We start from the raw sequence: 13,809 nt of genomic DNA, 5'->3' as shown, positions 1-13,809 counted from the left end.
GAAAGAAGGGGCTTTAAGAGTAGCGGGTGAAGCGCTGATATTACGGTGAACTGGCCCTTTAAACCGAACTCCGGTGGGGCGGGGTGATCCAAGTATGGCACCTCTCTGTCAGCAGAAGTTGATCTTGTAGCGCACAAAAACCTATAATAACCGCAACTATAGCCTTAAAACCAGCCTCTGTGGTACTTCGTTAGCTTCTCTTGTTGCTAAAGTCTTTGGTTAATGTAGTCAGTGCGATGGCGTGTCTTTATAATTCAGAAAACTTTCACACCAAACACCCACTCACGTCGTGTGTGAGGATGCTGATGCTGTTGCTGTGTTGCCAATCAGCTAGCATCAGCTACGCCTACGGGCAAGTTGCTGTTAGCCTGCACTAGCTTTATATATATATTTGTATTTTACGATGGCACTTTGTATGCGGAATCCACCTATAACAATGTTGTCCTGCAATTAGCCGGAGACGTCCCCTATAAAAGTAAACAAAACTCGACGTACCGACATATCAAAGGTAAAGTACTAAGCTAATGTTAGCTCCTAGCTAGCTGTATTAGCTACAAGCTAACGCAGTCATGCGCTTGTATGGACAAACACAACCTAGCAGTGAACCCCAATTCATGGAAGTCTGTTTTCTACTTTTATAACCAGACGTCCTGTTAATAATAGTGTTTTTAAGGATTTATGTTGACCAGATGCTTCGTACCTTGGAACTAGCTAAATGTAGCTAGCTAAATGTAGTGATCATCAGGTGGAAGCTAATCTTTCTCACAAATCACTGCAGTTTGGGATGCGCATAGTTCATTATTATTAAATGTCTTCGATCTATACGATTGTCTGCGATCTATACTTTTGTGTAATCTTACACTAGAGAAAAAATGATGACGATTGACAGAAAAATTGGCAGGTAATTTAAAAAGCAACTATTATCAAAAGTAGGGGTGCAAACTGACGATTAGTCTTATTATCGATTATCCTGCTGATCAGGTCCTCGATTATTTATCTGGAAAACAGTCAAAAGTGCCTGTCACAATCTCCTAAAGCCTAAGACGATGTCTTCAATTGTTTGTTTTCAGAATCTGCTTTATTGGCAGTGTGTGCTTGTGTATGTGAGGAGTTTGATTCTGGTTTCTGGTGACTCTCAGCTTGTTCACACACAGCACACCAATAACAATGTCCGATGAGATGCACGTGGACAAACATCAAAACGAGGAAATAAATAAGATATAAATAAAAATAAACATATCGCTATTATCTACAAACTAGTAGGAGAAGAATAAATAAACATACACATATATATTTTGCTAAGTAAATAGTCCAAAAGCCAGAGAGATTAAATTTCCTGTTACATAAAGCAAAACATAAATATAAGTACTAAATGCTACTCACACCATTTAGAAATAATAACTACAGAGAGTATAGAGACTAGAGACTCAAATATTGCCAATAAGAGTTTGATTTTTGCTCTTTGTAAGGTTTTAATCCTCTCTATAGTTTTGTGTGGCCATGGATCCGACCTGCAGTGCTTCTGCAGCTCCAGCTGGTCTGACTGTCCAGGTGTGTTTCCCTGGTGCTCGTGCTGCCGTTTTAGACAATCTGAACCGTCAGCGGGAGGAGGGCCGGCTGTGCGACCTCTCCATCCAGGTGCAAGGTCAAGTGTTCAGGGCCCATCGTTGTGTGCTCGCTGCATCATCGCCTTACTTCCATGACCAGGTAGGCAGTACATTAATAATGGGCACTTCATTCACCCCACATGTGTATCTAGATGCCCTGAACTCAGTGTGCCTTTGTTCCCATCTCTGAACAGGTGTTACTGAAGAATGTTACAACTGTTTCCCTACCCTCAGTTATGGACCCGGTGGCCTTCGAGAGCGTCCTGAGTTCTGCCTACACAGGCCAGCTGAGCATTGTGCATGATGACATTGTCAACTACGTCACTGTGGCCAGTTTCCTTCAGATGTGGCACATTGTGGACAAATGCACTGAGATTTTGAAGAGGCCCCGGCCCCCAGTAGAAGTCACCCCGGGAGAGGCCGCTGCAGCTCACCAGGGCACTGCATCTCGACAGCAGTCCCCAAGCAGCACTGACTGCTTAAATCTGGAAAGGGAGGGACGAAGGAGGGAGAGGAAGCCTGATGTCTTGCCTCCCTTAGCTACATGGAGACGGCCGCAGCAGTTTCCTAGGTGGGGGCGCCCACGGCCCTCATCAGCCCAGCACTTAGCGGACACTCAACTCGACACGCTCCCCAACTATACGGAGAGTGATTACACCAGCTGTGAGGAGGCATGGATATCAGCCCATGAAAAAACTGGCCACTTTGCACATGATGGACCTGGCCACAATAGCCGGCACCACGGGGGGTTCGCTAGTGGTGAGACATTAAAGCAGAAAGTCAGGTTTCAACAGCGGGGAGCACCGCCGAGCGCTGATAGACTGCTTGATAAGAACAGAGGGAGCGGGGACAGTGATGAGACTCCAGAGAAGAGGAAGAATGAGAAAAGAGAGATTGAGGCAGATGAGGGAGTAGGAGAAGAGATAGTGGAGAAGAAGGAAAGCTTTGCGCAAATGGGTCATTGTGGTAAGATACAAAAGCCTCATTTTGCTCTAAGCAAAAATACGGTCTCTCTGACTAAATGCCATGAAAGAATCCATATTTAGTTTTACTAGAGACACTCGCTGTAGTATTAATGCAGTGCTTTCTGTTTATTAATTACAATTCTGTGCTAAAAATATTTTATTTCTTCACTTAATTTACTGTCGTTGTGAATGCAAAGGCTGGTAATCTTTTCTAAATGATGCTAAGTTTGGGTATTACATTTTCCAAACCTTACTTTGCCAAACATAAGCTGTGTCATACAAAAAATTAAATAGTTCAACAAAATGGTGAAATTTTGATTAAAGTCAGAAATCTGATTAAAGAGCATGTAAACAATTACAAATCTGACCAAAATATTCCAATTTCTGTTATTACCACCAAAAAAGTAAAAGATTAATTACACAGTTTTCATAATAACTTCCATGTTGGGCCACAAATTCCTTTTTTGTCTTCATCTCGGTGCAGAGTCTGAATGAACATACTGTAGCTGTCTGCGTGTAATCTGTTTTACATTTCTCCAGCAGACTTCCAGCAGACTGGACAAGCCACAGGGAAGACAAGTGCGGACGTGATGAAGGAAAAAGTGCAGAGAGATTTGGTGGAAGGTGATCACTCCTCAGACGTGCCCAACGTTCATGCTTGCCAAACAGGTGAAGGACTTCTGGCCCCGTCCTGTCCGGTTTCAGCCCGGCAGCAGTGGCAGTCGGGTTCCTGGTCTCAGCAAGAGCAGAGGCTGCAGGAAGGGAAGGGCAGGAGCTGCAGTAAAGACGAGGATGAAGATGAGGAGGAAGAGGATGTGGACTTTGAATGTTTCACAGAAGGCACCTTTAGCAGGGACACGTATGATGAGATTGAAGATGGCACAGGACAGGTTTCCCAGAGGCCTTTAATGCCTGTGTCTCCAGACTTTACCATGGCAGGCTCGGAGGTGCACTGGCCCTCCACCAGTGTGGGACAAGGTGGTTCATTGACCCCCACCTCCAGTCGCCACTTGTCCCCATCCTCTGCTGCTTTCCCGCCATCCTCCTCACCCCCAACCCCATCTTCCTCATCCTCAGTCTCCCTCGCTGGCGCCCCCTACACAGGAAAAGTCCACTTCTGCCACTGTGGCAAAGCCTACACTCTGAAGAGTATGCGTGACCGGCACGTGAAGATGCAGCACCTCAATCTGCGGCCTTTTGGCTGCCCTGTTTGCACAAAATCCTTCAAGATGAAGCACCATCTAACCAAACACCTTAAAACCCACGGAGGGCTGCGGCCCTACGAGTGTGGCCTGTGTGGGAAGAAAGTCATTTGGCGAGACAGCTTCCTCAGGCATCAAGCTCGATGCGAAAGACTGGCCTCCAGCTCCTCGTCTCACAGCAACAACACAAACACAGCTGCAGCAGATGTGGATGACGGCTACAGTTACGGGTTTGACGAAGGGGAAGCTTTTGTTGCGACAGGAGGGCAGGTGAAGGTGGAGGAGGTGGATTTTCATGGGGAGATGGAGGACGGGATGGGCGGGCTGTTGGGCAGCGTGTCCGGGATCGTAGATGAGCTGAGTACTCAGTCACAAAACTTGGACACTGGTAGCCATGTTTTTAAAGAGGAGGCGAGTGAGAGCTTTAGCAGAAATTAAATATGAATGTGAAACAGAGGTTTATGGCACTTAAACTGTATGTAGATAAAATACATATAAGAAGGACAATGAATAACATGATCACTTTAAAAGTCTACGGACACGAATCACTGAAGGCTTCTTTGAGCAGCTGCTTTTGTTTGGATCTTTTCATGTGCTTCTTTCTTTTTGTGTCATGGGTGTTTTGAATAAAAAAAAACAAGGAGCAGTCATACGCTTCATTCAAGTGATCCTTTTAAATTTGTGCAGTGTCATGTAGACTGAGTTCCCATTTAGTGATGCTGTAAAACTGTACATCTGTAACAAGCAATGCTGTGAATGTACTTCTCGAGCCCCAATAAAGTTAATTTGCATTTTGCACATATTATTTTTTTTTTTTTTGCCATTGACCTGCATTGGAAGATAAATACAAGGGTGTAAAAAAAATGTTTTCTGTGCAATACCGACGTTTCTTCACATTATGTAAAAGAAACAAATCTCGGTATATGTGGTAATAAAACAGTTTGGATGTTTGATTTATTGTGGGATGTTCTGATCTATTGTAGAACACTGTGGCTCATTTTAATGTTTTATTTTAAAACACTTAATCATTTTATAGGATGTATGGAGACATATTCTAACACTGAGACTCGTTCTAGATTATTGTGGGTCGTTCTGGAACAGTTCGGCTCATACCAGATCACTGTTCCTTTGCAGTGCAGCCGCGGAGCACTAGAGGTCTCTCTTGCTCAACTCTGCAGCGTCTCTGTCCACATGATTAAATTGTGGGAAAGGGCTGCACTGTTTGAAGAACACGTCCTCCATGAATCGTAAAAAGACCCATAGACCCTGAAATATGGGGAGCTGATGAATAGGACTGTCATTTAATGTATTCAGGTGCATTCAGGGAGGTGGACTGCTGAGATTTCCATTTCAGTGGCAAACACAAGGTCTTGACAATCAAAGAGCAGCTACACAAAGAGGCATTAAGGATGAAAGGTATTACATATGGCACTGTATACGTAAACAGTCACGTTGGTAAGCAGTATAGCTTGGTATTAACAGTTTTCTGTTACTGTAAGGTAATGAAAGTTGCTTCAGTCACGTAAAAATTATATATTTTGGGTTGAGGGTGCGAGCTTGTGTCCTGTCAGAGAAATTCAGTTTAAAGATAAACCACGGTGAAAGGCTCAGTATATATTTAGCCCTTGATGTCAATGAGAAAACCCAGGAAAATTGCATTTCACTCCTCCTCTTTGTATGATGTGAATATTGGGCCACTGAGCCAATTATGGCAGTGAGGTTTCATACAGGAGAGATGAAGCTCTGTGCTAATTGTGGTGTTAGGGGCAGTTGTCCTTGGAAAGTTCTATCAACGTGATTTCTAATGATGAGAAACATTGTTTTTCTCACTTGCGAGTATTGACAGGGGAATCAAATGAGGATGACTCATCCTTGTTTGGTATTCAGTTAAATATAGGACAAAGTGTACAGCTTCATGCAGCTGATATCTGGTGTTTAAATCTGTGGACCACTTTATATTGGGATCATAGTCTGAGATGGCTGATTGGCCTTCAGAGGATACTTTATGTTTAGTTATGGAGTTGAGTTGAAGAGCGTCCACGCCCCCACCCAGCCAGGCCCCCAGGCCCGCAGTTTCATTTAAAGACAAAGGACACTGAATCAAAAATGTGTTTTGAAAGAAAAGAAAAAACTTGTTTTTTAGCAACAGAAACATGATATCTGCAAAAAATCAATGACTTATCTCTCTCATAAAATTTGGAAGTTGGAATTCCTGCCACTTGAAAGACAGTGACAGTGCATTAGCTGTGTTGGCCACAACCCCACAACTGCGGCATCACAAGAAAGCCCAGCATGTCCACTTAAAAGGACAGTACAATTGAGATAGATTCTATAAATGATACTTGAGTTAGGGGTCTCAGACTCATGCCCCCCACAGAGCACAAAAATGAATTCCTGTAGCGCCACCGCGAGTCAGCAACCTCAGAAAAAAAAACCTTTACAGTGCTTTTGACTGTACAGTAAAAGTGAAGTTACAAACAGATCATATACAAATGAGAGTGGCAGTGTAATTTATTATGAACAAAATGAAAATGACAATTATGCATCAGAACATTTGAAATCAGTTCACTGTCCTTCAGTACTAAACTCCTCGTGCCATCTGGCTGCTTCCGCCTTAAACCACTGAACCACTTACGATCTGACCATCAGTTACAACAAACCTGGTGTCTGTCACCTTTTACATAAAACACAAATGACATTAAAACTTCAAACTTAATTTAGGTAATAATAAATGAGATAGATGCAAAAGCTGCTAAATGGGAAAGACAGCAGACCAGTTGTGTTTAGGAACGTGTTCTGTTATGTAACAGTGCATTTAAAAAGGGCATTTTATTCTTTTCATTTGAAAGACTTGGACAGCATCATACTGTACATGTTTATTAATTACACTGAGGCATAAGGAAACAAAACCGTTACATGAAAACAACATTAGATCCCATTCTGCTCTTATAGTTGTATTTTCAAATGCATTTTTTGGCAACATGTGTTTCACTCAAGCACAAACAGGATCACTCTCCTTCATGATTTCACATGTGAAACAGAAACAGCGGTTGGTTTTGCGTGTGAGTCGTGTTTCTTGAAAGCAGCGAGATACAGGAAGCGTCACTTGTGTACAAAATGCAGACGACAGGAGACAAATAGAAAAACAAACATCTGCCATGAACAAACCTCAGACAGCAGACAGCAGACAATAGCACCATCAGACCAAGGTACTCAAATGGGTGATTTTTACAGTAGGATATGTTGCTGAAAGCATAACCAAACCTCTCATAAACAGCTAAATAATGACTAAGACAAGATACCCTCAGAAGTAGGATTAAAGAGAAAACTGGCACAGTGACCACCTACATCCCTGGAGAGTGGATTTTATACCGTGTCAATGTTGGGTCACTGTCTAAAGATACACAAGTTTTGTGTTAGTGAGTTAACATTTCTTGAGGTTGTGAGTCCGCCCCTTGCAGATCTGTTTCTCCTCCCATTGACGTTGGATCTGTGGTTTGGTCCTCGGCGGAGAGCTTAGAAGATGGTGCTCCAGCGTTTGGGGGGTGGACGGGACTTGGTTTCTCCCTGGAGAGAAGAAGGAAGATGATTAGGAGGCTGAGAAAAACACCTATTTTCCATCCCCAGACACGGCAGCTGAGAGCAATCTGGGGTGATGTAGTTTTCGGTTAAAAGTGTGCTGAAAGTGCATGAAAAGGTTGATTGTCAAATACTTCTTTTATTTAAGGAGATCCACACTGAAAATAAATCATCAAAAGAGTCGAGGTAGATGGCATTTGCAGAGGAATCATAAATGAATTGGTGCATGAGAAGTTTAATGTTTGGGTTTACATGTAGTATCACCATAAAAATGAAAATGTTGCTCTTCAGCTCATTAGTTTATTAACATGACAGGTCGCTGTGAAAGCACGTTGATGAATGAAATTAATAAAAAGTATTCAAACTGAAATTATAAATCATTATACTGTATTGATTTATTACTCACTGATCTCTGATGAGAGCATCACTGTTGCATTTGGGCAAACACAGATAGGAAAAATTGCTTATCAGGTCCAGTTTTATAGATGAAAAGGGAAAATGTTTAGGTGCAAACGTGCAGTAAGCTCACCAGGTTGAAGATTCTGGACAGTGCGCTTTGGTCCCTGCGTCTTCTGACCGGTGACTTTGTGCTCTCGGCACGCGGCGTCGAGGCCTAGAAAAAGATGGTCTATAAGCACAGATGTAGACCTGAAACCGTGGCCTGAAACCATGTTTGCTGCTTGGTCATTGTTTAACCTTTATGCAGACATTTAATTCATTTTACATTGATGGACTTTTGCTCTTTACGAGACGAGACACATTTTACCTCAGAGCATCAGTAATGTCCCACAACAAAATGCCAAATGTAAAACAACTGCTCAAAATGTTTTGTTGCAAAGAACACAATTTTGTTGTTGTTGGACAAAAAAAGAATTCACAAATTATATATCTTTCAAAAAATGAAGAAAAGACTGCATATTTCTTTATCAGTGCCCAAACATTTTTTTATAAACCATCCATCCTCTTTAATTGCATTGGGAGTGACCTTTTAGCATATATATATATATTTTTTTATTGGGTTTTGCTTGTGGATAGAATAGAATTGAATTGATGCATTTTTTTTGTACAATTAAATAACTTTTAGAAATGATGCAGAAGTTATTAAAAGTTTAAAGGTCCTGAGATTTAAATATTTAACCCTAATCTCAATTTTACTGCTTTTCAGATGAAAGAAAGAACAAAAGCTCAGGCGTGTGGTTTCTCTGCAAATTGTGGAAGAAAGAGAGTTGTCTTTGCTCTGTGATCTGTTATTGTGAGAGAACAACATGACATGAAAGGAGGAAAACAGGAGCAGATTCACCGCAACAGCAACCTTCAGGGGAAAGAAAATGAATGACAAGGACAAGGTGAAATCTGCGGTGAACTGACTGACACAGAGGACACGATCACATATGGCTGCAAACTGTGGCCCGACAGAGGAAAAGACACAAAGACGGTGGGAAGCCAAAACAGAAGGATCAAGTGAGTCATCGCTGGCACAGAGGTAATGGAGGTGTTACAGAGCTAGAGGTGTGAAAGAGAAGAGGAGGAGGAAGAGGATGAAGGCCAAGAGGTCCTAAGAGAAAATTTTTTTTTTTACCGGTTGAAGTTCATAAAAAGTTGAGCAGTTTCAAAGTCATCCAGAAGCAGCGAGTCGCTCTGGATTGAAGCAAAGAAGGGGGAAATTGAAACGTATTAAACTTACCAACAAGCCAATATTTGCTGATTAAAAAAAAAATTATAAATCAATTCTTTTTGACTGATCAGTTGCCAGTCAAGAGTGAGCTGCTCTAAGTTTTGCCTTTCAGGTATTGCATATAAAAGCCGGTGAATCAGCACTCATTTTGAATTTGTCTCAATTCCACTTGCTCAGGTACAAAAGATATTTCTCTTCAAGGAGGAATGCAGAGAAACAAAGTGAGACAAAGACAGAACAAATATGAAGGTTAGGTTACAGGTGCGCTGCAGACAAAGGACACACTGCAAAGGAGTTCTCCACAATTTAAAAGGGATCATTGCACACACACACATGCACAAACAGTGGTGCTGTCAGCAGTGGGGCTTTTGTTCCATTGGAGAAGGAAAGACTGAATGACATACCAAGCCCAAGACATCTCTCCACTGCACATGAAAAAGAAACAGACAGTGACATGATGAGATGAAATACAGTTAGAGTGTGATGCCACCTGCATCCGTCTCAACACATCTGAGAATAATCCAGTTACAGGCATTAGAGAGCAAGATTAGAAACAACACTATCATTTCCACCATCCAGTCAGTTATTTCTATGATGGCAGCCAGTGGTTCCCAACCTTTTTGGTTATTTGAATAATTCTTTGCTTGCCAGAAAAAGTAAAAGTATCCAAACTGTGTTGAATGAGAAATGTTTAGTGAGAAGTCTTGTAAATGTATATAGAAAAACAATGTTTTTAGTTATTTTCTTTCCCCAGTAATTATCTTGTGACCCACTGAAGGGGTCCTAACCTCCACTTTGGCAACCACGCATATAAAACAGCCATTTACATCATAAAGGTTTCTGTCAGCCTTTGCATGGAGGATTCCTAATAACTGTGGTGATGACTTATTTTTAGGTTAGAGGCTTTTATTGTCATAATTACAGTAATATAGACATCGTTAGGGTTGTGTATAAAATATACACATATAAATACATGGATAAAACAAACAACGAACACAATCTGTTTCAAATGGAAAACAGTTTGTGTAAAAGTCCTGCATTTTGTCAACCCATCCATCCACCCCCGCCTCCCGTTACAGCTGACTTTGTCGTTCTTCATACTACGTCAATCTATAATGTCGTTTTTTTTTGAGGGCAGGAAAGTCTCACTAAATTAATATTTAGTGCTAAATAGCTAAACATTAGCTAAAAATGACTTTTTTGTACTAAAAGCAATGTTAGCATGCTAACATGCAAAACTATGATAGTGAACATGCATTCTTCCTGCTAAGAGGTTAGCATGCTGACATAAGCATTTGGCTCACTGTGCCTAACCACTAGCATGAGTGTAGAATCTTTACTACTAATCAAATTATGGCATTTGTTTTTGTTAGTAAAAAATAAATATTAGTACAGTCTATCGATCACTTTTGTGACAGGTCAAGAAGGGAGCAGGCCGGTAGCATGTTCCTGTGTCTTTTTTGATATCACCATCAGATGGCACCAAAATCCCAAATTTTCAAATTGTGCACATAAAAGCTTAAAGGTATCCAGTCTCCAGAAACAGGAAACCTTAAAAAAAAAAATACGATGACAAAATGCAGCTGCTGAAACTTTGAGACGTGATGAAGAACATTGGTATAGACAAGGAAGCGATCAGAGGTCGGCCTCATAAACATTTTAAATCATCGGCGCATCTCTGCATCGTCACCCCACCGCTTTGCCCCTGGAATGATCAGCCAAACAGATATTGTGAAAAATGAGACTCACCCTGGATTTAGGACGAGGAGAGGAAACCTGAGAAAAACCAAGCAACGACAGCAACAGAGTGACTGATTGCACAGGGCAGGAAAACAGAACAACAAACTCTGTTTTGGAATAAACAAACGATTGAGCTGCTGATTGAAATTTCCCCCCAATTCCTCTTTTATCAGTATGTAAATGAGGAGTCATGCAGCTTTGCAATCAGAGAAGGAGCAGAGGAAACTAGTTTAGCATGCTGCTCTGAAACTCCGCTGCAATATTGATGCCAAGACAGGCACCGGTATGGTAAATCAAAAGAAAACAGTGACAGTTCAACACCCATGAATTATAAATGTGAGTAAATCGGTTTGTTTTGTGTTCTCATGGCACTTTCAGTGTAATTCATCAAACTCTGTTGAGCTCTGACTCTGAAACCTTTTAAAACTTGAATGAAAATATAGGATGTTAGCATGATGCTACAAAAATGACTCTATGTATATGGTTAAAGGTATGTAAACCATGAATGTGATCTATGATATGATGTGAGCCATATGCAACCATTTAATCCCAAAAACTTACAATGCTCCTGAAGAAATGCACCACAGCATTTTCATTGGTCCGGCGGCGAGCAGAGGATTGCTGGGGTGAGGAAGCCAGGTGACCCCGGAACGACCCCTGTGAGAATCGAGAGATGTCAAGTGACTGAATGTACAGTATATATCACAAGATCAAGATACGCTAGTGTGAAATAAAACTGGAATTGTATAAAAAAGAATCAGTTTTTTAGACATTCAAGCACCAAGTAAATCAACAGCCCTGAAAAATCTTTTGATGCCGTGTATTCGTGACGGAATAGCTTGGCATGAGCTTGAATAGGCATCACTTCTTTCCTGAAAGTTATTCCCAGCTGCACCATGCCTCCTAATATGATAATTACAGTAATTATAGCGGTTTCAAGACCCTACTGGATGTCGAATCTCACTGAGTGAGAGTGAAACCAAATGAACTACACATCAAGTACAAGAAAGGACTAAATTATAAAAAAAAAAAAAAAAACCCTGCACATTGAATCAGTTTGAGGCAATCACACACTAAAAGGAAACTGCATGAAAGATTTACGGCAAGAGAGTGAAGGATAACATTGTGGACTACAGTGTGACACCACATTTAAGAGATGTATCAGGTGTAGTCGGCTGACACACTGTCACTCAGTGTGAAACCAGTCAGCTACAGGTCTGTGTTTCTTTTGTGGGTGTATGAAAAATGCAGCCAGCACAACCTTCAGAACAACCTCAGTCATCTGAGCATCTCTGCCTGTTCTGCTGGAAGAACAATTACTTATTATTATTTAATGTTTCATTAATGCAAATAGCCAAAAACCTAAAAAGATGTCTTTGATGTGTGCAAAGACCAATCTTTATAGTTTTCTTTTTCAGATGTGCAAATGTGAATGTGAGGGGAAAAAAAAATCTAAGCACAAACAGTAAAATGCATCAGGATGACTGAAGCCCTGACTCCTTAGGACCCTTCTCATCACAGAGTGTAAGAGGTGCTCAGATCTCGGGGTAGGAATTAATGCTGGTAGTAACATAACAGATTTTGCAAAGAGCACATTGGCTTAACATTGTCCCACTTTAAAGTTATAACGAGTCAATTTTAGCCAAATTCAGAATACTTTTGAAATTTATATCCAGAAAAATCACTCTGCACATGAATATTTTCTGCAGGATGCTGCTTGTTAATTATGCAGTATCTTCCTGAAAACAAACAAACAAAAAAATCTACAAACTGCTGCCTAAATGGAAATGTGCCCTATTGTTAAAATGCAGCCTGCAATTAGAAGATCACCAATCCAAACTGATTTGAAGAGTTTCTGATTGGGGAAGTGGACCATCACCCTATTTTAGGGACCAAACCCTCAACTGAAAAATGCAAATTTCTAATTTCTTTCCTGAGAAGCATCAACTGTCTGTTGCTGCTATAACAGAGAGTATGATTTTAAGTAGTGAGAGTTTTTAAAGAAGGTTGAAGCAAAATGAAATAATCCTTACTAAAATTAATCTTAATTACTAAGATGATCATTTACACATATTGTCGTATTAATCGGAAGTCTTGGACCAGTAGTGCGAACAAATGCTTCCAAACCCAGTAAACTCAGGTTTTCTCATTTTAAGTAAAAATCTAGAGGTCAAGTTCATCTGAAAAAAAAAAAACCCCAAACTGTCCTTTTGAAAACAAATGCATGGCTGCTCACCTTGCTCCTTTTCTTTTTGTCTCCTCCAAAGAATTTGCTAATCTGATCCATGAGTCCAGGGTTCTTCTTTTTCCTCCCAAGCCCGAAGGTGCTCTGCCCTGAGGTGCTCGCTGTAGCCATGCTATCTGTTGTTGAGGTTGGGTGGGGTTGTCTATCTAATCAGTAGTCCTCTTCCAAGCCAGTCCACAGCCCACAGTGCCAACACCCGGCTCTGCTGATCCTTCAGGGTGGTTTGCAGCCCTTCTGATGCTCAGACTCCCTCTTTGAAGGTGTCATCCCCTCAGTCCCAGGGCACCATGGGACATGAGGAGGGTCAGGTTGGGGGTGGGCGTCTTCAGCGGTGTGATCCACAGCTCTGGCTCAACTCCAGGCATTCTTTGGAGCTTCAGCGGCTGTGTCAGTCACTGCCGCCCTCCGCATGGGCCCGGGCCATTGTTCCTCTCCTCATCTGCCTCACCCCGGCCAAAGGAACAACAAGGGTTATCTCTGAGTCTGAACTCACAGCCTGATGCAAAGCAGCCCGCTGCACTGTGAGGCCATTGTTGAATCGGCCTCATATATCTTCTTAATGGATTGTGTTTAAATTGGATGTACAGTCACCCAGATTAACATATGAAAAGGAAAGATTGTTATATGAAAGATGCAAAAACCTGTGAACACGAGTCAAGCATCTGTGTCAGAAATAAAATAAACCTGTGGTGACTGCACGTTCAGATTTTATCTTTTCTTTTCATTTTCACATTTAAACCAATGAAATTCATACAGCTCCTGCTTTGACCGTGAGCCTGTGACTAATGGAGCTTCA

The 13,809-nt window shown here is 41.4% G+C and overlaps 2 protein-coding genes across 6 annotated transcripts; one reads left to right on the top strand and one right to left on the bottom strand.

Moving 5' to 3' along the window:
- Positions 1 to 93: 93 nt before the first annotated feature.
- Positions 94 to 4,572, top strand: zbtb22a (zinc finger and BTB domain containing 22a). 3 transcript variants are annotated; one of them, XM_041054022.1, is made up of 4 exons: positions 94 to 508; positions 1,489 to 1,707; positions 1,802 to 2,573; positions 3,116 to 4,572. In XM_041054022.1, exons 2-4 carry the CDS (start codon positions 1,501 to 1,503, stop codon positions 4,210 to 4,212), a joined length of 2,076 nt encoding a protein of 691 aa, XP_040909956.1. In that variant the 5' UTR covers positions 94 to 508; positions 1,489 to 1,500; the 3' UTR covers positions 4,213 to 4,572. The 3 variants fall into 3 exon arrangements, with proteins under 3 accessions (XP_040909956.1, XP_040909954.1, XP_040909957.1); XM_041054020.1 differs by having other exon boundaries at positions 3,113 to 4,572; XM_041054023.1 differs by lacking the exon at positions 94 to 508 and having other exon boundaries at positions 1,646 to 1,707; positions 1,842 to 2,573; positions 3,113 to 4,572.
- Positions 4,573 to 6,267: 1,695 nt separating this feature from the next.
- On the bottom strand, positions 6,268 to 13,259 carry mbpa (myelin basic protein a). Of its 3 annotated transcripts, XM_041053828.1 has the most exons (6): positions 13,005 to 13,257; positions 11,330 to 11,425; positions 10,778 to 10,804; positions 9,433 to 9,453; positions 7,883 to 7,966; positions 6,268 to 7,341 (listed from the first exon to the last, which is right to left on the bottom strand). In XM_041053828.1, the coding sequence occupies exons 1-6, from the start codon at positions 13,122 to 13,124 to the stop codon at positions 7,291 to 7,293; spliced, it is 399 nt and encodes a 132-aa protein (XP_040909762.1). In that variant the 5' UTR covers positions 13,125 to 13,257; the 3' UTR covers positions 6,268 to 7,290. The 3 variants fall into 3 exon arrangements, with proteins under 3 accessions (XP_040909762.1, XP_040909763.1, XP_040909764.1); XM_041053829.1 differs by lacking the exon at positions 10,778 to 10,804 and having other exon boundaries at positions 13,005 to 13,259; XM_041053830.1 differs by lacking the exons at positions 9,433 to 9,453; positions 10,778 to 10,804 and having other exon boundaries at positions 13,005 to 13,259.
- Positions 13,260 to 13,809: the final 550 nt, after the last annotated feature.

Source organism: Toxotes jaculatrix, chromosome 13 (assembly GCF_017976425.1).
Source record: "Toxotes jaculatrix isolate fToxJac2 chromosome 13, fToxJac2.pri, whole genome shotgun sequence".
Lineage (NCBI taxonomy): Eukaryota > Metazoa > Chordata > Actinopteri > Toxotidae > Toxotes > Toxotes jaculatrix.
The sequence above is the reverse complement of the archived record's forward strand: the minus strand, read 5'-3'. Positions and strand labels throughout refer to the sequence as shown.

Coding starts and splice junctions, on each gene's coding strand:
- zbtb22a (XM_041054020.1), top strand. CDS start 1,501: ATGGATCCGACCTGCAGTGCTTCTGCAGCTCCAGCTGGTCTGACTGTC. Junction 1,708..1,801: donor CGCCTTACTTCCATGACCAG/GTAGGCAGTACA, acceptor ATCTCTGAACAG/GTGTTACTGAAGAATGTTAC. Junction 2,574..3,112: donor TGCGCAAATGGGTCATTGTG/GTAAGATACAAA, acceptor ACATTTCTCCAG/CAGACTTCCAGCAGACTGGA.
- mbpa (XM_041053828.1), bottom strand. CDS start 13,124: ATGGCTACAGCGAGCACCTCAGGGCAGAGCACCTTCGGGCTTGGGAGG. Junction 7,967..9,432: donor GGAGAGATGTCTTGGGCTTG/GTATGTCATTCA, acceptor ATCTTTTTCTAG/GCCTCGACGCCGCGTGCCGA. Junction 7,342..7,882: donor TGTCCAGAATCTTCAACCTG/GTGAGCTTACTG, acceptor TCTTCTCTCCAG/GGAGAAACCAAGTCCCGTCC.